Consider the following 22,778-nt stretch of genomic DNA (forward strand, 5'->3'; position numbering starts at 1 on the left):
ATAAGCCCGAGGGTGAGGGAATGATTCGCGTGTGTACACCACACACACACATAGTTGCCAGACTCGAGTTTAGACACTGGGACGGCTGAGATAAAAATGATACAGGTCTTTCCCTTAAAGAGCTTGCAGTCTAATGAGGAGGACATCAAAAGGAAAGCAGAGAATGACAAAGCATGGAGGTCATATGCCACAATCCATGCTTCCTTTAGTTCCCAGAGGCACGGGGATCAGGATGGGCTAGAGGTTGGTGGGCCATGCTGACAATGCCATGAGGCATTTGTTCCCTTCCCTGCTCCCCACGTAGCTAGCCACCCCAACGATGCCAAGAACATCTCCACCAGTCCCTCTCCTCTCCCTGGATTCTAATCAGGCTCCTGGGGTAGAGTAGGTCTCTATACCACGCAGCTTCCGTGTGTCCCTCATTGCAACCCACAAGCACTTGAGACCATTATCATCCATGTCTTACAAGTGGCTGAATCTGGAAATCCTCTCGAATGGTGAGAATGCCAAATAATACCTTCAGTTACAGACACGGGTAATTCAATCTTCAAAAGAATCCTCCTCTAAGGATTCTATTTTCCATGTGTGCAAATTGAGAAAACTAAGAGACATCCCGCAGCCAGTGAATAGGAAGCCCAAATTGCAACCCAGTGCTGTCTGATATTACCGAGTACGGTCAAGGGAGCATGGCCCTCGGGGTTTACCTAGACGAGCCCCACAATGCGTATTTGAACCCCTTCTGCAACACTGTCTACAAGTAGACTTAAATTCTCTAGGGACAGGAAAGTCACTGTGTTTTGAATTAGCCAGTTGTATCCTTGAGCAGTTTAGGAAATTCTTCCCTACAAATGGTACTTACTCTGAGTTGTTCTTTTAGTTTCTGTCATTATTGTTCTTAATGTGATTACTTTTGTTATCATTTATGATGAATGAAGAATTGTTTTAAATCTATAAACTAATGTGTTCTTCCCTTTCAGCCTTCATCGCATTCTCTACAAATCCAGAGCTGGCTAAAAGGATTAAGATATTTTTTGCATTGGCTCCAGTCATCACAGTGAAATATACCCAGAGTCCTCTGAAAAAATTTACAACTCTTTCCAGGGAAGTAGTCAAGGTATGTGACTTCTCCATGTTTAAATCTGTAGTAACTAAAACGAGCTCTATTTTCACTGATTTCAAGAGAAGAGAACCTTAGACAAATGACATTTTACATGCTTCTGAGGCTATAACAGATCTAAGGTGTCCATGTAGAGCTACCAGTGATGGTATTTTACCAAGAGGGTTCAGAGAGCTCACTCTGATACCATCCGACCCTGTTGTCTAAATCTACATTGGGGCTTCCGTCCTATGTCACTGCACAACTCACAGAGAAAGCAAATGTTGAGTTGATTGATTTGTTTAACCTAGTAGGTTAAGTTTCTCTCTAGTGGCCCTTGGTTTTTGAGGAGCAATATGGATCTTTGTAACTACTGTTAAGATCACAGCATGGAGCAGATGGCGTGGGGTTGTATCCTAGCTGGCTGGGTAAATATGGTCAAGATCATAAATGTTTTGTGAATCTTTTCCTTCATCCATAAAGTGGGGATAATGATAGTTCCTACTCATAGGGCTGCTGTGAGGATTGAGTTCAGACATGTGAATCCCTTAGAACCAGGTCTTGCACCTGGTCTTAATAAAATTATATTTAATTATAAGCTTTTAATAAATGTCAGCTACTCGTTGCTGTCATGATTTGCCTAGAACATACTTTCCCCCATCACTGAAAGCCCAACTTTTTTTTTTTTAAGATTAATGTATTTATTTTAGAGAGAGAAAGAAAGAGAGTGAGCATGAGCAGGAGGGGCAGAGGGAGAGGAAGAGGGAATGTGAAACAGACTCCCTACTGAGCGCAGAGCCCTATGCAGGGTTCGATCGCACAACCCTGAGATCATGACCTGAGCTGAAAGCAAGAGGCGGATCTTTAACCAACTGCACCACCCACTGAAAGTCCAACCCTACTCAACTGCCCACACTTCACAGACGCTCAGCCTGTCAGCTCCTCAAAATCTGGGCAACATCCCGAACTCCAGATTCTCTCTGCAAGCTGACGGCTAACTAATCTGGCCAGTTACTCAACTGAAGTGAATTGGTCCATGTGGCTTAGTGTGTTTTCCTCTTACATGTTGACAAGGGCTTCCCCCATGGCAGCTAACAACTGGTCGTTGTGTCCAGTGACTTCAATTAAACCAGATGAAAGTAAGACCATTTTTATAGAAGTCAGGGATTCTAGCTTGTGAGAAATAAGTAAATTAGCCTATAGTGATTCAATCTCATACCTATACAACCCAGAAAAAACAGAAACAAATAAATAAAAAGATACCCTGTGTTCATGGATTGGGAGGATTAGTATCACTAATGTGTCCATACAACCCAGAGTGAACTGCAGATCCAGGGCTCTCCCTATCAAAATTCCAATGGCAATTTTTATGGAAATAGAAAAAAAAAACTATGCTAAAATTTATGTGGAGATACAAACACCCCAAATAAACCAATCAATATTGTGAAAGTAGAACAAAAGTGGAGGCATCACCATCACACTTCCTGATTTTAAACTCTATTAAAAAGCTATAGTAATCAGAACAGTATCATACTAGCATGAGAACAGGTAATAGGGTCTCCTGGGTGGATCAGTGGTTGAGTATCTACCTTCAGCACAGGGCGTGACCCCGGGGTCCCGGGATGGAGCCCCACATCATGCTCCCCACAGGAAGCCTGCTTCTCCCTCTGCCTGTGTCTCTGCCTCTCTTTGTGTGTCTCTCATGAATAAATATATAAAATCTTTTTTAAAAAATAAAATAAAATAAAAATAATTTTAAAAGACAGGTACATAGGCCAGTGGGATAGAATAGGAAGCCAGAAATAAACCTATACTTATGGTCAACTAATCTTTGACAAGGATGCTATGAACACACAATGGGGAAAAGACAGTCTCTTCCATACATAGTGGTAGGATAACTGGAAGGCCACATGCAAAAGAATGAAAATGAACCCCTATGTTACACCACTCACAAGAAATTAACTCAAAATGGATTAAAGATTTACACTGAAGACCATGAAACCATAAAACTCCTAGAAGAAAACATAGGCGAAAAGCTCCTTGACATTGTTCTTGCCAAAGGTTTTCTGGATAAGACACCAATAGTATAGGCAATAAAAGCAAAAATAAGCAAATAGGATTAACTAAAAAGCTTCGGCACAGCAAAGGGAGTGATCCATATGTTGAAAATGCAACCTATAGAATGGGAGAAAGTATTGGCAAACCATGCATCTGATAAGGGGTTAATAACCAAAGCTTATACATTTCAATGGCCAAAGAGCAAGACACTGAATTTTAAAATGGGCAAAGGACAAGAATGCACATTTTTTCAAAGAAGACATGCAAATGACCAATAGATACATGGAAAGATGCTCAATGCCACTCATCATCAGGGAAATCCAAACCAAAACCACAGTGGGGTATTATCCCACACTCACTAGGTGACTATTATCAAAAAAAGATAAGAAATAACAAATGTTGGTGAGGATGTTGAGAAAAGTCAACCCTTATATGCTGTTGGCAGAAACGCCAATTCGTGTAGCCCCTGTGGAAAACAGAACAAATTAAAATGGAAAATTTTAAAGAACATGAAAAGGTCAAAAGAAAATCAAGAAATACAGCCCACATGCACCATGAATGAAATTAGGGGGCGTGATGCTAAATGAAATAAGCCAGACAGAGAAAGACAAACACTGTACTGAATCACTTACATGTAGAATCTAATATTTAAAAAAAAAAAAATTTCACCAAAAAGGAGAATGGAATGGTGGTCACTGAGGGCTACAGGAGGCGGAAATGGGAGACGTAGGTCAAAGAGCACAAACTTTCATTTATTAGACATTTCACATCTTACAGTGTAGATTATTCCTCAGTAAAGTTGAAAATGAATGAATGAATGAGTGCAAGATGCGTACAATTCAGGTTGTTTGGGAGATTCGCTGAGACCATACATGTTTGAGATGCTGTAGTTGAAGCATCACATCTAGCCTGTTGCAGGTTCCTGGTGAATACTGTCTAGTTTTATTCATTGACTTTGCTTTAGATTCAAAAGCTCAGCACTTGGTGCCAACAAGACTGCTTGCCAATTGCTCCCCCCCCCACCCCTTGTTTGCCCCTGGGCATTTATGTTCTTCTCTCTCTTTTTTCTGACCCACAGCTTGCTTTGACCCTTTGCTCTTTACATGTTATCTATAAGAGTAAGGATGGTCCGTATTGTCTTCATTTCCTGTTTTTTTTTTTTTTAAGAGAGAGAAGGGGGAGGGACAGAGAGAGAGGGAGGATCCCAAACAGGCTCCACGCTCAGCGCACAGCTTGAGGCGAGCCTTGATCTCACAGCCCTGAGATCATGATCTGAGCCGACATCGAGAATTGGACCCTTAACTGACTGAGCCACCAGGTGCCCTGTCTTCATTCCTTAAAAGAAGAAACTGAAAAAAAAACAAAAACAAAAAAAAAAAACAAAAAAAAAACAAAAAAAAAAAAAGAAGAAACTGAAGCTCCAAAAGGCTAAGCGTCCAGTCCCACGTGACCCAGCTAACGGGTAGTGGAACCAGAATTTGAACCCAGATCTGACCAGGCCTTCTCTGGTCGGTGCTCTTTCCATTATGTAGCTATTTCCCCACCTTTCTGGATCCATGGTGCCCAGCTCGGCAGGCCATTGAGAGCTGCATCCATGTTCTGCTTGGCAAGCCATGTGACCTGGCCTGGGGCCCCGCACCCAGGAAGGGAAACCTTAAATTCAGCTACTGGAAGAGCTGATGCGAGAATCATACGTAATGAGCACACCCCCTCCAGAACTAACTAGGAATCACAGCCTCCAAGTCCTGTGTACCACGCCATGCGTGGGGTGCTCTGTGGCCAGCTGCCTGCACTACCACCCTCTCTTGAGGGGAGGATGAAGGAGCCATTACCTGTCCTGGGTTGACATGTGGTCATTTTGCTGCATCACGCATGCGCGGGTGGAGGTAGAGTGAAGTCAGAGGCCTCCAGGCTCTTTCACCACCAGCTGCCAGGACAAAAAGCAAAGGCCCTTCGTGGCAGATGTGACCTCCTTCTTCACATCGTACGTTGATGGTAGGTCACGTCTACGAACTGGCACTTCCCTTTCACGTGGATTTTCTGCCAAGTATGGATGATGAAGATACTGGTGATGAAAAATAAAAGTTCACTAATTAGAATCAGACCCTGCTTTCTATTTTAATCACTTACCCGTGTGCTAGCCTGTTTAGATGATCACACTTGAGCACATAGAATAGATGCAAACTTTCTTGAAAAGGTACATTCAGGGGCGCCTGGCGGGCTCAGTCGGAAGAGCTTGTGTCTCTCGATCTCTGGGTTGTGAGTTCAAGCCCCACGTTACTTTAAAATGGAATCTTTAAGGTGGCTCACTGGGTTGAGCGTCCAGCTCTTGATTTCAGCTCCCGTCAGTATCTCAGGGTCGTGAGATCGAGCCCCACAGTGGGCTCCGCACTTGGCGTGGAGTCTGCTTAAGATTCTCTCTACTGGGTGTTATTCTGTATGTTGACAAATTGAACACCAATAAAAAATAAATTTATTTTTAAAAAAAAGTTTCTCTCTCTCTCTCCCTCTGCTTCTCCCCCCACCACTCGTGCACATGCTCTCTCTCCTTCCTTGACGGGATGAGCACTGGGTGTTATTCTGTATGTTGGCAAATTGAACACCAATAAAAAAATAAATTTATTATTAAAAAAATAATAAAAAATAAATAAATTCTCTTAGTAGAATGGAAAAAAACAGAAAAATTGTTTGAAATTTAAAAAAATCTTTTTAAAAAGGAAGAGGAAGCCATTCTTTTTTTTAAAAAAAAAAGTTGACTTCATGTGTCTGTGGCTGCTAATTAATTATTGTCATGTAGACGGCTACACACAGAGAGTTACAATTTGATAAGTAGGTTAAATCCATTACGTAGTAGATCATTGAAGGGTCCCAGTGATTGTGACAAAATGAATGAGAGGCCAGAATGAATCAGATAACGTCTGCTGTGGCTGACTACTGCCTTCCAGACCTAAATAAATATGGTGTGAACTAGATTAACGCCTTGCAGCCTCTCTTTCTGGCAGGAACGGGCATATGAAGTCACGATACGTCGTAGATTCTATTGATATTCCACAGATACCAAATATTCTGTTAAACGAAGATGACCTTTGACCATATAAAGTAACCACTTTTCAAACTCGGAATTCCACCAACCATACCCAGTAGGAATTTACTGGCTCGAGTTTAACAGAGGGTGAGATCTCGTCATGCATTAGCGCAAATAAAAATAAATGCTAATTATGATTGGTCTTTGGTTGTAACTGGCTGTTGACGAAGGATTCCAGGAAAAAGATACACCAGTGTTTATTACAGTAAACAGATGTTTCCAAAAGTTTTAAGAATCAAGAAATATCTTGTCAGGGGCAGCTCCTGGGTGGCTCAGTCAGTTAACCGTCTGACCTTAGCTCCCATCGGGATCTCAGGGTCCTGGGATCGAGCTGCCCCAGGCTCTGTGCTTCGAGGGGAGTCTGCTTGCCTCCTCTGCCCTCCTCCCACTCATTCTCTCTCTCTCTCTAATAAATAAATAAAATAATTATAAAATATACCTTTTCATCTCTGTATCTGGTATATTATCCCGAGATGATAAAACTAGTTATTGTGAGACAAAGGCAAGATTCGTCTTCTATGCCCAGGAATTAGATATGAATTCACGTTCCAATTTGAAGGGATTCCTAACGCTCAGAAGGTAAAGTTCAACTAAATGGCAACGTGGCCTGAAATTCCACTAGTAGAGATCTGTTTGGGGGAGGTTGGGCTTTTGCCTCTGGAGGACTTTGTTGAAAGATTTTGGAAGAAGTGGCTCATTTAGTATCGTTCATCAATTATCAGAGTCGTTATTGTTTGGGGACGTTTACTAGGGTCTAGAAACTGCAGTAGGCACCTTTAAGTGTGGCCGATTGTCTTCACAGCAGTGCAACATGCTGCGTATTAATCTTCCATTTCATGCTTGAGAAAGTTCTGGATAATAGGAATTAAATACTTCCTGGAGGCCTAAGAGACGGAGTCCAGAATCAAAGCAAGGTACCCCTGACTCCAAAGCCCTGACGATCTCCTACGGGGACCACTTTCTCAGGAGTCATTCCAAAAACACCCCAAGTAGACGATCTTGGGAAAAAGGCATCCAGAGGAGAGTTGGGAAGACCACCAGGGTGCGTTGGGAAAACCAAAGACAAAATCTAACCGGCCTCCATGTGTCACTGAGGACCAGCACCAGGCAGGGGTCACCACGGTGCAGTCCTTGTCTCCCTTTCCCTACTCGACATCCACATCTGTGAGATCTGACGGTAGCTTATTAACTTGCAGGCATTATTTGGTGACAAGATGTTCTACCCTCGTACGTTTTTTGACCAATTCATTGCCACAAAGGTGTGCAGCCGGAAGCTCTTTCGTCACATTTGCAGCAACTTCCTATTCGCGTTGAGTGGATTTGATCCGAAAAACTTAAATATGGTACGTGTAAGTAGTTGGATCCAAGGCATGGATTGTTTTGTTGTGCAGAGGTGAGGAGAGCTTGTCCTGAATCGCGTGATAACCACATCTCGAGTGCCTTTTTGGGGTCTCCTGAACTGAAGTTACGGGTTTGTGGTTTCCAGCCAACGCTGGGGAGTCCACCAGGTGGACCTGAGAAGAGCGCTCGGCCGCTGAGCCTCCTCCCCAACGCTTGCTGTTGGCCTACGCACCCCCTTGGAAAGCCCCTCGCTTACCGAAGGCTGAGCTTTAGGAATCTATCTCGCTGCACCTAGGCCCTCGCTCAGACCTACTGAAGCGGGATTTCGGGGAGTAAGCTCGGGCATCTGTATTTTTTAAGCCAGTTTTCCATTTTTTCACAAGTGGTTTGGAAATAGTCATCATGTGAACCACTTACTTCTGTAACCCAGAGGGATGAAAGGACGGCTTTCCAGTGACCGGTACTGGCTCGCGGTTCAGGGGCCACTGAGAGGGGAGTAGCTGGGCTTCCTGGCGAGTCCTCTCCAGCTGAAATCTTTTCTTCCCCAGTTACCACGAGCTGACCCAGAGAGTGGGAGGGAGAAGTGGGGAGCCACTGTCTACCCCCACAGCCAGAGAGGAAGCAGGACAAAGCTAAAAATGGTGTCCGCCTCCCTCACAGACTTCTGCCCACAGCCTCGTCTCCCTCTGTTAGTGGAAAACACTGATTAACACTTGTCTTGGTTTCATGCAAGATTCATAAAAGGCGGTGTATGGAAAGCTAGGCTTAGCACCGGATTTCACGTTCCTTCCCTCCGGTCTCAGCCACTGGGGCAGTTGGGATTGCCCATTGCTTAGATGGAAGCCTATCAGGTGGGCAAAGCTAAGTAAAAACCTTTAAGCAAAAAAACAAAAACAAAACAAAAAAAACATGTAAGCAAACTCAATGGAGACAATTTCAAAAGCACCCTCTTGACATGGCCTAAGAGTCAGCTCAAGAAAGACTTTGGGTCAGGACGCCCTTGAACCTTCACCGAGGGCCCCCATTGTACATTTGTGCGGTCAGATTGCCCTTCCCCCCCCCCACTGTTGGGGACCATCCTGTGGGATATTACAGTTTCTGCAAGGATGTTTATTTTAGTGGAGGATAGGCAGGGGTGCACGCGTAGAGTCTGTGGAGCCCTGAAGGCATACACATGTCCAGAACTCAACCCTAGAGATTTTGGTCTTGATTTGGTCGGCTTGGGTAGCTCATGGGGGTTGTGGGGTTTTGTTTTTTTGTTTTTAGAATTTATTTATTTATTTATTTATTTATTTATTTATTTATTTATTTATTATTGACAGAGAGAGAGAGAGGCAGAGAGACACAGGCAGAGGGAGAAGCAGGCTCCATGCAGGGAGCCCGATGTGGGATTCGATCCCAGGACTCCAGGATCACGCCCTGGGCTGAAGGCAGGTGCTAAACCGCTGAGCCACCCAGGGATACCCCTCCCCCTTTTTTTTAAGCGCCATGATGTTTCTATGCTCACTTTGGTAGAAAAATATAACTCTTTTATATACTAAAAAAAAAAAAAAAGCAGTGGAAAATATGAAAAAAAATCTTTTTTTTTTTTTAATTCAGAAAAAGTCTGAATGTTAATGGAGGTCGTAATACTGGGAGGATTATGTTCCACCAACTTTCAGGGAGCCCCATGGAGTATTTACTACGTCGTTCAAACCAGAAAGCAAAGGAAACATTCAGATCTTTTTTTCCATGTCTCGTGATAAACCGCCTGCTTGCCATGTGCTTGGGGACTTGATGCAGGGTGAGCAAGGTCGCAGGGACCTGTCCGCGGTGAGGCCGGAGAGAAAAGGGGTGACCTTTTCTTCTTTGACCAGCAGGCTGTCCTCGGGCCTCCATGAAGGCTGCACAGGACGGGCCAGGCCCAAGAGGGGACGTGCTTATTCCCCGGAGAGCAAGAACCCTCAGGCACACCCGCGGTCCTAAGGTGGGCTCCGGGTGACAAGTCCTCTCTTTACTTTGCAGAGTCGCTTGGATGTTTACCTGGCGCAGAGTTCCGCGGGAACGTCCGTCCAGAACATGCTGCACTGGGCTCAGGTGGGTGCCCCTTCCCGGCAGGGGAGCTGCGAAGGCCGGAGGAGCAGCTCCGAGAGCCCGCTGCCGCGCTGCCGCTCCCGCTCGCCTCCCACTCTCCTTGCTGGCCCTGTCGCCCTCAGTACTGTCTGCTTCCCGCGTGTTCCGACCCAACTCTGGCTTCCGGATTTGCCCCAAACCGCCTTTTCTAGGGAAAGCTTGTATTTCCTCTTTTGGAAGGTCCTCAGTTCTAAGAGAACCTTCTACACCATGACACAAGTGGCTCTGGAAGGACCTGCTCATCCTCTTACCGGCGCGTGGGCCATTCCAGGCCGTGCAGGTCGTGCTTCACTGTGAGCAAACGAGACGTTAGAGAGGGGCCGCGCTGGGTCAGTGGTGTCTGGCCGTGCCCTCAGTTTGAGGTTTTTCTGTGTCCTACCGCTTTACTCAACACCCAGCAAGTTCAGAGATACGTCAAATCCAATTGGAGTCACCTTTTTTCTTTATTGTTTAGAGATTTTACTTATTTATTCATGAGAGACACAGAGAGAGAGGCAGAGACACAGGCAGGAGGAGAAGCAGGATCCATGCAGGGAGCCCCGATGGGGGACTCGATCCCGGGACCCCGGGGTCTCGCCCTGAGCCAAGGGTAGAGGCTCCACCACGAGCCTCCCACGTGTCCCTGGAGTCGCCAAGTATGAGTGTGTGTGTTTGGGGAGCGGACAGGGAAGGGGAGACAAAAGATCTTTCCAGAGACTGAGTGCACCTGGGATCCCCAGGAATTTGCACTTTATCCCACACCCTAAAAAGCGGGTTCCATGCTTCATGGCTGAGGGGCGCTGCTGTCAATGGTCTGAGGACTTCTGAACCCCGGTGCAGAGTCCCACCCGCCCGAATTCCTGCAGGAAGGAGGATGCTCAGGACATAGGGCCTCCTCCGGGGAGGAGGCAGGGAGCCCGCCGTGGGCACGGCCTTCCAGGTGGCGCGCCTCAAACTCCACGTCTACTCATGCGGGTGGCTTCACTCGGTCTCACCGGATTCTGGTAAACAGGCTTCCGGGGAGAGCACGGCGACCCCCGTTCTACAAACGTCCCCGCCGGTCCCTTACGCACCTCGCAGCGGGCTGCTCTTCAATAGCTCTCTCCTCCTGTGACACGAAGTCGTCTTGAGGACAGAACCAGGAGGACGCGTCGGGAGGAGATGGAAGATGTGGTCGCGGGCCACGCACACGGCTAAGGCAAGGGCGACGATGACGGCAGTAGTCATATCTGTGAGGACGGGTTCTGAGCGTCCCCAGCATTCCCACTTTATGTGCGTTTCTGTGTCATTTTACCTGCTTTGCGTTACCCTGTCTGACCTCCCCCCACCCCCACGAGGAGCATGTTGCCACTCCCGTGTCACAGACTCTCTGAGAACTTGGGAGACAGGTGACTTGCTGAGAGACACACGACCCGGGAAGCCCGCACTCACTCCGGGTACGCTTGCTGCGGCAGCCAACGGCCCGACGGGCCCGCGCTCTGCTTCCCGATGCTGCCAACCTGCAGAATTGCAGCAGCGGCACACTATTGCCTCGGTCCGTCGACACCGGGATGGAGAGAGTCTTAAGCTAAAAATCAGGATTCAATCGCTGGGCGTGAAAAAAAAAAAAAAAAAGATCTGAGACTGAAAACAAAACAAAACCCACAAAACCCCTTGGAAGAGCCTGAGCATCACCTCGAGAGGCGCCTGGGGCACATGCGAACGTCTCCTGCCTCCTCCCTCCGATGTAAGGGGCAGGTCCCAGTGGAAGGAACCCCGAGTGCAGCGCGGGTGAACGCTTGCATCCTAATAGCTGAGGTCTAAACATTAAAATGCAAAAGTGGGCAGCGCAGTGTGTCAGAGGCTGAGCTGTGCCCCCTCCCTGGCGACAGGGGCAGGCTGCGTGGACCCCTCGGGAGGAGCGGAGCTCGCCCCATGTGGAGGCCCCGAGGGTGCTCTCGCCCAACGTTCCTTTCAATAGCAACAAAAATAGTTGAGAGTGGGGAATATGGTCATAATATCCTAGACACCTGACAAGGACGTTGTTTGTACATTAAAACAGTCGCTTTTGGGGACGCCTGGGTGGCTCCGCGGTTGAGCATCTACCTTTGGTCCAGGCCGTGACCCCAGGGTCCCGGAATCGAGTCCTGCGTCAGGCTCCCTGCATGGAGCCTGCTTCTCCCTCTGCCTGCGTCTCTGCCTCTCTGTCTCTCTCTGGGTGTCTCATGAATAAATACATAAAATCTTTAAAAAATAAAGAATAATAAAATAAAACAGCCTCCTTTCAAGGCAGGAGATGCACAGCAGGTGCCTTTTGAAAAGATACTAAAATTTTTGAAACTATGATGTCCAGGAAGCCTTGGCTCAGGCGTCCTTGTAAGCGTCCCTTAGAGATGCTGCCATCTGAGCATTTTCGGGGGAGACGTGTGGGCGGGGGGATGAGAAGGCGGCTTTGCGAGCTGGTTCACCATCCTGTTGGCTTCTGGCTCCTGCGCCCGGAGGCCGTGGGCGGTGGCTCAGACTCTGTGTTCACGGATTTCGCACGTCAGCATCGTGACCCTTTTCTGTTTCTGTCTTCCCTAGGCTGCGAATTCCGGTCTCTTCCAAGCTTTTGACTGGGGAAACCCCGCTCAGAACATGAGGCACTTCCACCAGGTACAGGTGGCGTCCGCTAAGCACGTAGTGTCGGCCCACTGAGCCACGGCCCCACGCCCCGTACTTGAGTCCATCGGGGTGTCTGGCCGGGTTCTGAGTCATTCCCCGGGATCCTCACCGTGACCTTGCAATGCCAATGGCACCACCTTCACTTCTGCAGAGAAGTAAGATTATGTCCATTGTCCGCAGTATTTAGCTGCTAACGGGTGCCGACAGCTGGGTCAGAGTGTCACCCAGGGGTTCCCGGGTTTTACATCCATTCCTCTTCCACTGCCCTTGTTCCTTCTCCAAAAAAAAAAAAAAAGAAAAAAAAAAAAGAAGCTCAGCACTTTGGGGACCATTCTTTGGGATGACATCTATGACTCATTTAAACAAAAACCAAACGATCTATGGATGATCAAAGATAAAGCGGACAGAAATGCCACTTTTGGGGAGAAGTACCGCCGTCTGTCAGGGAACGGTGCGTCGGTCACCCACGCCGTCGGAACCAGAGTTCTGTGTTAAATGGCAGCGTGAGGTGCGTTGCTCTTCTTTCCCGTGTTCATAAGGGAGCCAACCATACGTGATTCGGCTCCGTGCAAGGAGACTGAGCCCAAATGAAACCAGCGGTCACCAAGGACGCATGGGTCAAGTCGGGGCGGGGACACTGGAGACTCCAGCAGCATTTTGCGCTGCGGCCCTGGCTTTTGCCCCCGGATGGTCAGGCTCCCTCGGGACACCAAGCCCCTGCGGACCCACCCCCTGCACCCCAGGGCCCCCCACCCTTGCAACCAAAGCCCATCGGGCGGGAGCAAGTGACTGCAGAGCCCGCCTGGTGCACCGGGCTGGCTGCGCCTCCGGGTTTCCTGCCGAGCCCGCAGCTCCTCAGAAGCAGGGCCGCTCGTGTGCACGGAGGAGCCTGAGGCTCAGCACCTCGGGGGGTGTCGAAGGCCCCAGACTGAGAGGGAACAATGTGCATGTGCAGAAAGCAAACCCCTGTGCCCCAAGTGTACGTGGTGACCACAAACGGGGCAGGCAGGATGAGCGATGCGATCACCGACCCGTTACTACTAAGAATGTTAAAAAAAAAAAAATCTTGGCCCCAAGCCGAGATGTCTCGTCGGCGTCCCGGTTGCCACGTCCATTTTCGCACTGCCCTCCCTGGGCCCTGCCATCCTGCGCGGCTCCCAAGTCAGCGGGGGCTGCTCAGATGCCGCTGTTGCCCCCGAGCCTGCTCCTCCATCCCATCCCCAGGCTGTCCCCCGCCACCCCCCATCCTAGCCTCTGCGTCCTGCTGTGAGCTCCCCACGACAGAGCTCAGCCCCTGCTCGGGTGCTCGGTGCCCTCGGGGCGGCCCGGGCCCCCCCAGCCCCCCACACCCCTGCTCTAGGAAACCTCCTGGCCAAGGTGACAGGTGCCGACAGCTCTGCCCCCTTGTCCATGTAACCTTTTCATTTTTTAAATATTTGTTTATTTATTTATTCATGAGAGACACAAAGAGAGAGGCAGAGACACAGGCAGAGGGAGAAGCAGGCTCCATGCAGGGAGCCCGATGCAGGACTCGATCTCAGGACCCTGGGGTCACGGCCCGGGCTGAAGGCAGCGCTAAACCGCTGAGCCACCCAGGCGCCCCACGTAACCTTTTCATTCCTGATCTTGCCGCCAAAATGAATGATGATATATTTTCTTTTTTACTGATTTCTTTGTTCATTATTTCCGTATTCGTTTTTAGAGAAAGAGAGAGGGGGGAGCACACGGCAGGAGGCCAGAGGGCGAGGGACGCTCAGGCAGGCCCCACCCGAGTGCGGAGCCCCACGCAGGGCTCGGTCTCACATCCCCGGGATCACGACCCCATCCGGACCCAAGGGCTGGACGCCTGAGTGAGTGCACCCCCAGGGCCCCAGCGGAGGTGCATGAACCACTGGGGCTGCCGCAACATGACCCATCGGCCACGGTCCTGGAGGCTGGAGGTCCCAGCTCGGGGGCAGCGGTGGGTCCTGGCTAGGAGCCTTCCCGGCCAGCGGAGGCCCTGCACGGAGCCTTTCCTTCCTCTGTGAGCGCTCTTCCCTTCCCATCGGCCTCCCAGCCTGGGACCCCGCCTTATAAGCTCTGCGGCCTGGACCCCTCAGGAAAGCCTTATCCCCACTTACGACCGAGTCAGGACTTAGGGTTTGCACGCGGGAATTCCGAGAAGACGTGGTTCGCTCTGCGGGTTGCAGTGCTGGTCAGGATGCTCCGGTTGCAGGGAGCAGAAGACAGCTCTAGGGCGGGTTCAGAACACATATACGGCCTCACTGGCCTCAAAAGTGGGGCGGCCAGGGTGCCGGGGGCTCGACCTGGGCAGCATCTGGCACATTTTGGCATAGGTCGTGACCTAAGGGCCTGTGGTGGAGCCCAGTGTGGGTCGGCCTGTGGGGCAGGGAGTCGGCTCCAGAGTCTCTCCCTCTCCCTCTGCCCTCCCAGCCCTCGTGAGCCTGCTTACTCTCTCGCTGTCTCTCTCTCGCTCTCAAATAAATAAATCTTTTTTTTTTTTTAATGTGGAGGTAAACTCACAATACGTGGGCAATGAAATGCCGCCCTCGGCACTCCCCTCCCTCTTAGGCTTATTTTAAAAGCATCAGTGAGGGGGTGACTGGACATGCTTACTCATAGCGAGCGTCCTTTGAGCCGCAGTCCCGGAGAAGAAGCCAGCATGTCTGTCGGGGGCTCAGGCGAGGAGCTCCAGGGAGTCAGACCCAGGTTGCCGTATGCACCTCTGTCCTCCGGCCACTGAGGCCAGAAGCGTGAGGGCCTGCTGCACCCGCCGGTCAACCTGGGCCACCGGGGGGCGACTGGCCAGGATGGGCTGGGTCTGTGCGAGAAAGGCCGCAGGACCCGAGAGAGTGGCCGGACATCAACAGCACAGCCACGTTCTCGGGGACGGCCTGCTCCTTCTTCGCCTCCTTTCCCAATGTCGTCCTCCATTGGCCTCAATGCTCCCCAGAGAGTCTGCTCAAGTGTCAATAATCCCCGTTGCCCCACTTCCCACAAATGGGAAGAGGTATTTACGTGTATCCTACCCGTAAATACGTATATTTTGTTCGAAAGGGACGGAGTCCCTGTGCAAGGGCTACTAGGAAGATGACCCTCGTGAAATAAGGGCCCCCTTCCCCGGGATTCTTTCCTGTTCTCCCCAAAGTGCAAATCAGGGACAAGACGGTTACGGGCTTATGTTTTTGTTCACGACCCAAATGCTCCCGCGGAAGTGTTTGCAAAGCACCCTTAGCATTTTAAGGCTCGTGGATCGCTGGGTGTATTCCAAGCGCACACGTCTCGCGTTTGGAGACCTTGCTTAACAGCTGATCGTTGGTGTTACCTCCATGATGTGCTCCCCTGTGAAAACTGTTTCTTCTCTCTCTTTGTCTCCCACCATGACTAGCGGACACCTCCCTTGTACGACGTGACCAAGATGGAAGTGCCGACCGCCATGTGGAGTGGAGGACATGACCGTGTGGCCGATCCTAGGGACGTTGAGAATCTCCTCCCTAACATCACCAGGCTTATTTATTACAAGCTGATCCCGCACTACAATCATGTGGATTTTTACCTCGGACAGGATGCACCCCGGGAGATCTACCAAGACCTCATTGAGCTGATGGACGAACATTTGCAAAATTAAATAGCATTCTCCGTTCTCTAAGCAAGTGGATTTTTGAAATAACGGGGCGCACAGACCCTAAGGTGAGCCCTCAAGTGACTTCCACCTCCTGGCATCCGTGTGCTGGTGGAGTCCTCTCCCCGTTGAGTCGGGGAGGGCCCTGAGCTTTGTCCGTGGCCCACAGAACGGGCCAAGGTAACAGTGTCACACCCCCAGGGCGGATCGTGTTCACAGCGCAGGTGATGGGACGTCGCTTCCTGGTTGCACCATATTATACGACAAGCCACCTAAACAGACCGGAGAAGAGAGTCCCCTTGTGGGCCTGATGAGCTAAACAGGCGTGGGGAGGTGGTCTTCATGGCAAGGAACCCATGTGCCTCGTAGGGTCTGTAGGCGGCCTCCGGCCCAGAACCAGCAAACACACACCTGCAACGCGAATCACATCCAAATCCTGAGCTGGGGAGCCCGCCACGCCCCGTAAAGCTGAGAACGCAGGCTGGCCACACCTCGCTTGCAGCCCGGGGAGTCCCCGCGCGGAGGAACTAGCTGTGCCCTGCGTGCCCGATGACCCCATGCAAGAGTGAGAAAATAGATGTTCATCCTTCTGAACCCCCAAGTTTGTGATTTCTTGGCAGCAACGGCAAACCAGCCTTATTAGCGAAAATAAACTGTTATCCTTATTGTGATTCTTACCTCATCTCCGTCGCTAACGAGGAGACCTCGTTCCTCATTACCTTTATGTCCTTATTTCTCTTGTTTCGGTGAACTTCCTTAAATGTTCCTTGTTTGGGGATCTGCTGGTGATCGATTCACAGCGTTTGTCTGAAAAAGTCTTTGCTTTGCCTTCACGTAAGGGTGAACCATGTGCTGTTATAGGCAGGTGTGAAGCAGGTATTCCTTATCCACTCACCCACCAGTGGACATTTAGGTGGTTTCCTGTCTTGGCCGTTGCGGATCATGTCGGGAGGCACGTGTATGTCTTCAAGATCCTGGTTTCAATTCTTTTGAATATGTACCGGGCTGTGTGATTGCTGGTTCGCGTGGCAGCTCTGCTTTCGATGTTTTGAGGAACTTCCAAGCCATTTCCTACGGTGGCCACACCCTTTTGCGTTCCCACCAATGGTGCATGGTGGTCCAATGTCTCCATGCCCTCACCAACACTTCTGTTTTAGTAGAATTATGGGGCGTGAGGGGATATCTCATCGAGGTTCTGATTTGCATTTCCGTGGCGGTCAGTGACGAGTGGAGAAGGTGCACGGCCGCGGGACTTGTCCCCTGGGAGGCAGGGATGCCGTGTGTACATCCTTAGGACGGGTTTGAGAGGCCCCAGAATCTCCAACTGGATTGATTGGTAAAGAAAGTATTTTGCCTTCAATCCTAAACTTTCTTCTAAATCTATATCCCCTTAGAGCTCTCATACTCCTTCTTCATACTTACTGCACATTTTTTTCCTTTGTTCTAAAATTCTCTTTTCACCAGTGGATTTTCAACAATATGATTTCGTTGAACCTTGGGATGGTTTTGTTGTGGGTTCTGCTTGGAATTCAGCAGGCTTCTTGAGTCTAAGGACTTACACTCTTCATCAAAGTCATAAAAATTTTGTTCATCATTTCTCCAAATACCTTTTTTTCCCCCTCCAAATGTCTTTCATTCCTTCACATTCTCTGGGTCTCTCATTTATACCTTAGACCACTTGCTATTAACCCACATGTCATTGAAGTACATTTATTTTCCCAGTTTTTTCCCTCTGTGTGCTTCCATTTGGATAGTGTCATGGGTGTTCATACTTGCAAATTTTTTCATATACAACGTCTAGTCTGCTGTAATCCTATCTGGTGCACTTTCTATTTTGGAGACAATATTCTTCATCTGTAGATATCCTAGTTAGGGCTCTTTTATATCTTGTTTTCCCCCTCCCTACTTTATGTTTTTCTTTAAATGCTTGAGCATAGTAAGCATCTTTCAGAACCTTTTTTTAAAAGAATTTATTTATTTATTCATGAGAGACACAGAGAGAGAGAGAGAGAGAGAGAGAGAGAGGGGCAGAGACAGAGGCAGAGGGAGAAGCAGGCTCCATGCAGGGAGCCCCACGTGGGACTAGATCCCAGGTCTCCAGGATCACGCCCCGGGCTGAAGGTGGCGCTAAGCTGCTGAGCCACCGGGCCGCCCAGCTTAAGAACTTTTTACTACATGCCACACGTTGAATTTTGCATTGCTGAGTGCTAAGTTTTATTTTATTCGTCTTCAATAGGGTTGGACTGTGTTTTCGGCAGTCAGTTCATTTGCTTAAAGCTAAGTCTGATTGTTTTGAGACTTGGTTTTGCTTCTGATTTGTCTTCCGTCTCCTTCAGGGCGGGTCTAGCATGATGTCTCCTCTAAGGGACTTCTGTCCTGCTCCGGGGCATGCACACTCTCGGGTCCTCCCTGGGCCCCGCGTGCTCAGGAAGGTCTCTTGGCTGGCAGGTGGCAGTTCAGATGAGCCCCTATGCACACTATGTACACGCTAGGGATTGTTCTGCCTCCAGTTTCCTGGCAATTGTTTTTTTCCCTGAAAGTGTTACCCTGTCCACCTCAGGGGGACTCTTACCCTTAACGTGGGCACCTTGCTCTTTAGCCAGAAGCGCATTGAGATGCCTCTGCGTATTTCAGAAGCCCTTCCTCTCCCTACCGCTCTTCTCTCTGGTCTTCTGACTCGGATGCTGGCGTCCTCGTCTTCTCTGAAGTCCAGTCTCTGCCTCCATATATCATCTAGACCATGGAACTTGCTTTTTCTTTTCTTTTTTTCTTTCTTTCTTTCTTTCTTTCTTTCTTTCTTTCTTTCTTTCTTTCTTTCTTTCTTCTTTCTTTCTTCCCTTTCTGTTTCTTTCTCTGTCTCTTTCCTTTTCTTCTTTCTTTCTTTCTTTCTTTCTTTATTTATTTATTTTATTTATTTATTTATTTATTGCTGCAAAAAGCTTGTACTCTTTCCAGTTGGCCCATGGCTTGGGGGAGCGCTCTAAGGTGGTTAAAGGTGGTTAAAAAGCTTTTATTTGGGGGAGGGGATTATAAGCTCATTATGCTTTAATATGATGATGGATCATCCCTGCCCGCCAGCACCATCCTCGGAATGGTGATGAAGGTTGAGAGACCTGTGCCAGTCACAGCTCAAGCACTAGTCACCACAAGAGAAGAAACATACTAGTGTGTCACTAGTGCTTCTCGTGGCAACACTGCACACAAATGGCCCCAATTCCCTGACTTTTCCTGTAGACCTCCCCCCACCTGCACCCCCACCCCCAGCCAGTCTGCCCTGCATCCCTGGATTGTCCCCCACATGTCGTCTGTTCCTCAGCTCTGGCTCCCGAGCCCATCTATCCCTCGAGGAAATGGCTATAGCTTCAAGGGCCCTTCAGTGGGTACTGGGTGCCGCTTGGTTCAGGTGGAAGGCTCTGGATACCTCCCGGTAAGCCTTGTGGCACCAGGGGGATGTGAGGGGGACCCTTCACAGGCTACCGGGTTCTGGAGGCTCCCAGTCATGCATCGGGTGAGCCTATTGAAGAGATACGCATCCAGCTGGCCTGGGGGCACCAGCCTGTGGAGGTGAGCCAGCTGGCCCTCCATCTCCTTGATGAGTTTCCTCTCCTCACCTGGGAGGCGGCTCTGCAGGAAGTCCTGGAGGCAGAGTGTGTGTGAGCAGAACCCAGGTCACACAGATCCAAAGGGCCTGCTTCGGGCTCCTCCCTGAAGCACGAGGCTTCCCTGGCACCCACAGCATTACTCCACTCCCACCGAGCTTTCTTTGGGTTCCCCAACTTTTTCTGTGATCTGGAAATGATTAGTGGGCAGAACCTTCAGGCTTTCCTGGAGATCACCTCCATTCACTTCCTTTGTCTTGGCGGTCCCAGTGTCAGGCAGCTGGATTGCCACTGTCGGAAGTCTGTTGTCCATCACTCTGGCTCCAGTGTCCTAATGTCTACGGTACGATGGTGATTCCAGACCTTGTTGCTGTCTTGCAGCTAGAAGCAAAAGCCAAAATTCTTTTTAAAGATTATAACATTGTGCTGATGCAGAGCTACTGTGACTCAACATAAAGTAATTTTTTTAAAAAAAAAGCATAACTATTAAGAATTTTATAGTTCCTCTATGTTCTACATAAAATTGTCTCTTAAGATTCACTTTGAAGTGTCACACCCAAGGTGTATGAGTTAGTGAGTAATGTAGGATTGGAACCATACTTCCAGAATACTGAGCCAATGTAGTATTTTTACTGCGTTAGTTTTTCTCTAAAAAAGCTTTATTTTTTTTAAGATTTTATTTATTCATTCATGAGAGACACACACAGAGAGAGGCAGAGACCTGGGTAGAGGGAGGAGCACGTTCCATGCAGGGAGCCCAACGTGGGACTCGATCCCGGGTCTCCTGGATCACACCCTGGGCTTGAGGCAGTGCTAAACTGCTGGGCCACCTGGGCTTCCCTCTCTAAAAAGCTTTATTGCTGGTGTGCCCAGGGGACTCAGTTGGTGAAGTGTCTGCCTTCAGCTCAGATCATGATACTGGGACCCTGGGGTCAAGCCCCACGTCAGGCTCCCCGCACAGCTTCCTCCTCTGCCACTCCCCCTGCTTACGCTCTTGCTCTCTGGCTCACTCTGTCAAATAAATAAGTAAAATCTTTTTTAAAAAACTTAATTGTTTTCTCCTTAATACGTTTAATTCTGAGTTTTTCCTCTGATTATCTCCCCTCTTCCTCCTTCCAAGGGTGTTTTCACCATGAAATACCACTGTACCAGAACTTACCATGACTCTGCTGTTTTTTATTTTCTTCCACCAAACCCTCACTCCCCAGCTATATTTCAAAGTTTGCCATAACCTGACTTCACATCCTCTTCTAGTTACATCTGCCTCCGCTTCCTTACCCAGATGTACATCACATCTTTTATTCAAATATGATTTATATACTTAAGTCTTCCCACACATCTTCCTCATTCTCCTCGACACGATCTGTCCATGCTGTTTGCCTTAAACTGAATGGAATTCAATTAAAAATTAAGTCACAATGTTGCATTTCCTAATCAGGTTGGATTTTCTTGTCTTCAGTGCCATATCTTAAAAATACTCTTTTTAAATTTATGATGTGTTTTCTGTAGAAGCCTCCAGGTACATCACTATCATTCTCATCAATCACATATGTGTAATGTGTTTAGTTTGGTTTTGCATCACATGTTCAGGAATCTGGACATCGGCAGCTTCCCGAGGGGAGAAACTTTTAACAAGGAACCACCTTTTGGTTCCACCAGAAGCTGACTTTGTGCAGAACTGGGGCGCTCAGAGGTCTCCTTCTAGGGACGTCTTTGTGGTCCTTGCCAAAGAAATCTTCAAACAGCTCCTCGGAGTTATAAGTCATTTATTTAAAATAATTTATTCTGCAGAGCACCTGGGGCAGCTCATCCAGTTAAACATCTGGCTCTTGGTTTCGGCTCAGGTCATGATCTCAGGGTCATGGGATGAAGCCTCCAGACAGGCTCTGTACTTGGCGTGGAGTCCGCTTGAGAGTCTCCCTCTGTGCCTCCCCTCCTCTTCATGCTCTTAATGAGTGAGTGAGTGAGTGAATGAATGAATGAATGAATAAGACTTTTTAAAAATTAATTTATTTATTCATGAGAGACCCAGAGAGAGAGAGGCAGAGACCCAGGCAGAGGGAAAGCAGGCTCCATGCAGGGAGCCCAACATGGGACTCGATCTCGGGACTCCAGGATCAGGCCCTGGGCTGAAGGCAGGCACTTACCCGCTGAGCCACCCAGGCTTCCCTGAATAAGATTTCTTAAAAATTTACTCTGCATCTCTTATATGCTACAGGCTGGGGATGGGGCATTAAACCAGGAAAATGTGGTCCTCATCTTATGATCTATACTGAGTTTCAAATATGCTGGGGAGTTTCTTTTTTTTTTCCTTTTTTTCCTTTTTTTCTTTCTTTTCTTTTTTTTTTTTTTTTCTGGGAAGTTTCAACCCAATGAGGGTAGCAATGAAAATAGCCAACACTGTGTATCACTCACACACTTCTTGGGCCAAGGCCGGCCTAAACCCTCTGTTCCTGCTCCTATCTCTATGATAAAGCTCCTATGCTCATCCTATCTTAAAGACCACAGATACTCAGAAGACTTGTGTGCCAGCTCAGACCAATTAGCAGCAAATCTGTGGGTCCTGAGGCTAGAGTTCTCAGGATCCAGATTCCACCCCTTAACACTCCTTTCGTTGTCTCCCCGGAGACGCCGACAAGCCAGCCCAGGAGACATGGTCAGGGAGGCTCCTGTTTGTCCCGGGGTTCCTGGGGCCCTGTGCAGTGGGCAAGGCCAGAATTTCATATGCATTTAAAGTCCAGAGAAACGAAAGCAAAATCTGCATCGTGGGAACAAGAGAGAGGGGGCGGCCCGACCAGCACGAGGCGGCAGGGGCCACGGGTACAGCCAGGCTGGGACAGGCATACGGAGAGTGGGAACAGGCTGCCCACGCTGTGCGTGCACACCAGCCTGGCAGGTGGCAGGGAGGGCCAGGCTCGCCCGCCCGGTTGGTATTCCTCTGACAAATCTGTTGACAAGTGTGTTGCGAAGGCCGAGTCACAGCCTCAAGGCTTCAGGGCAGCAGCCAGGAGCCACCCCTTGACCCCACGCCTTCTGATTCCCGTCAGCCGGCCCAGCCCTGCCAGACTCGAGGGTTACCCAAGCCCCGGCACAGCACTCCTCCCTGCTCGTCGGGAGAGCTGGAAGTTCTGACAGGTTGCCAGCCTCCGTAAGAAAAGGCTTCTCCTTTTTCTCCCCCTGAGCTCCCTTACGTGAGGCTGTCCCCGCACCTTTGGCCTTCCATCTCAGGCCCCCTCTCGGGTC

General features: G+C 49.1%; 1 protein-coding gene across 7 annotated transcripts in view; it reads left to right on the forward strand.

The window, feature by feature from the left end:
• Nucleotides 1-17,639, forward strand: part of LIPK (lipase family member K) — a 66,035-nt gene extending 48,396 nt beyond the window's left edge. For all 7 annotated transcript variants that reach the window (XM_041729512.1, XM_041729508.1, XM_041729507.1 and 4 more), the window contains 5 exons: nucleotides 978-1,114; nucleotides 7,436-7,582; nucleotides 9,585-9,656; nucleotides 12,234-12,305; nucleotides 15,703-17,639. In XM_041729512.1, coding sequence (XP_041585446.1) covers nucleotides 978-1,114; nucleotides 7,436-7,582; nucleotides 9,585-9,656; nucleotides 12,234-12,305; nucleotides 15,703-15,942 — 668 coding nt within the window. In that variant the 3' untranslated portion in view covers nucleotides 15,943-17,639. The remainder of the gene's footprint in view (nucleotides 1-977; nucleotides 1,115-7,435; nucleotides 7,583-9,584; nucleotides 9,657-12,233; nucleotides 12,306-15,702) is intronic.
• Nucleotides 17,640-22,778: the final 5,139 nt, after the last annotated feature.

Source organism: Vulpes lagopus, chromosome 14 (assembly GCF_018345385.1).
Source record: "Vulpes lagopus strain Blue_001 chromosome 14, ASM1834538v1, whole genome shotgun sequence".
In the NCBI taxonomy this organism is placed as follows: Eukaryota; Metazoa; Chordata; class Mammalia; order Carnivora; family Canidae; genus Vulpes; species Vulpes lagopus.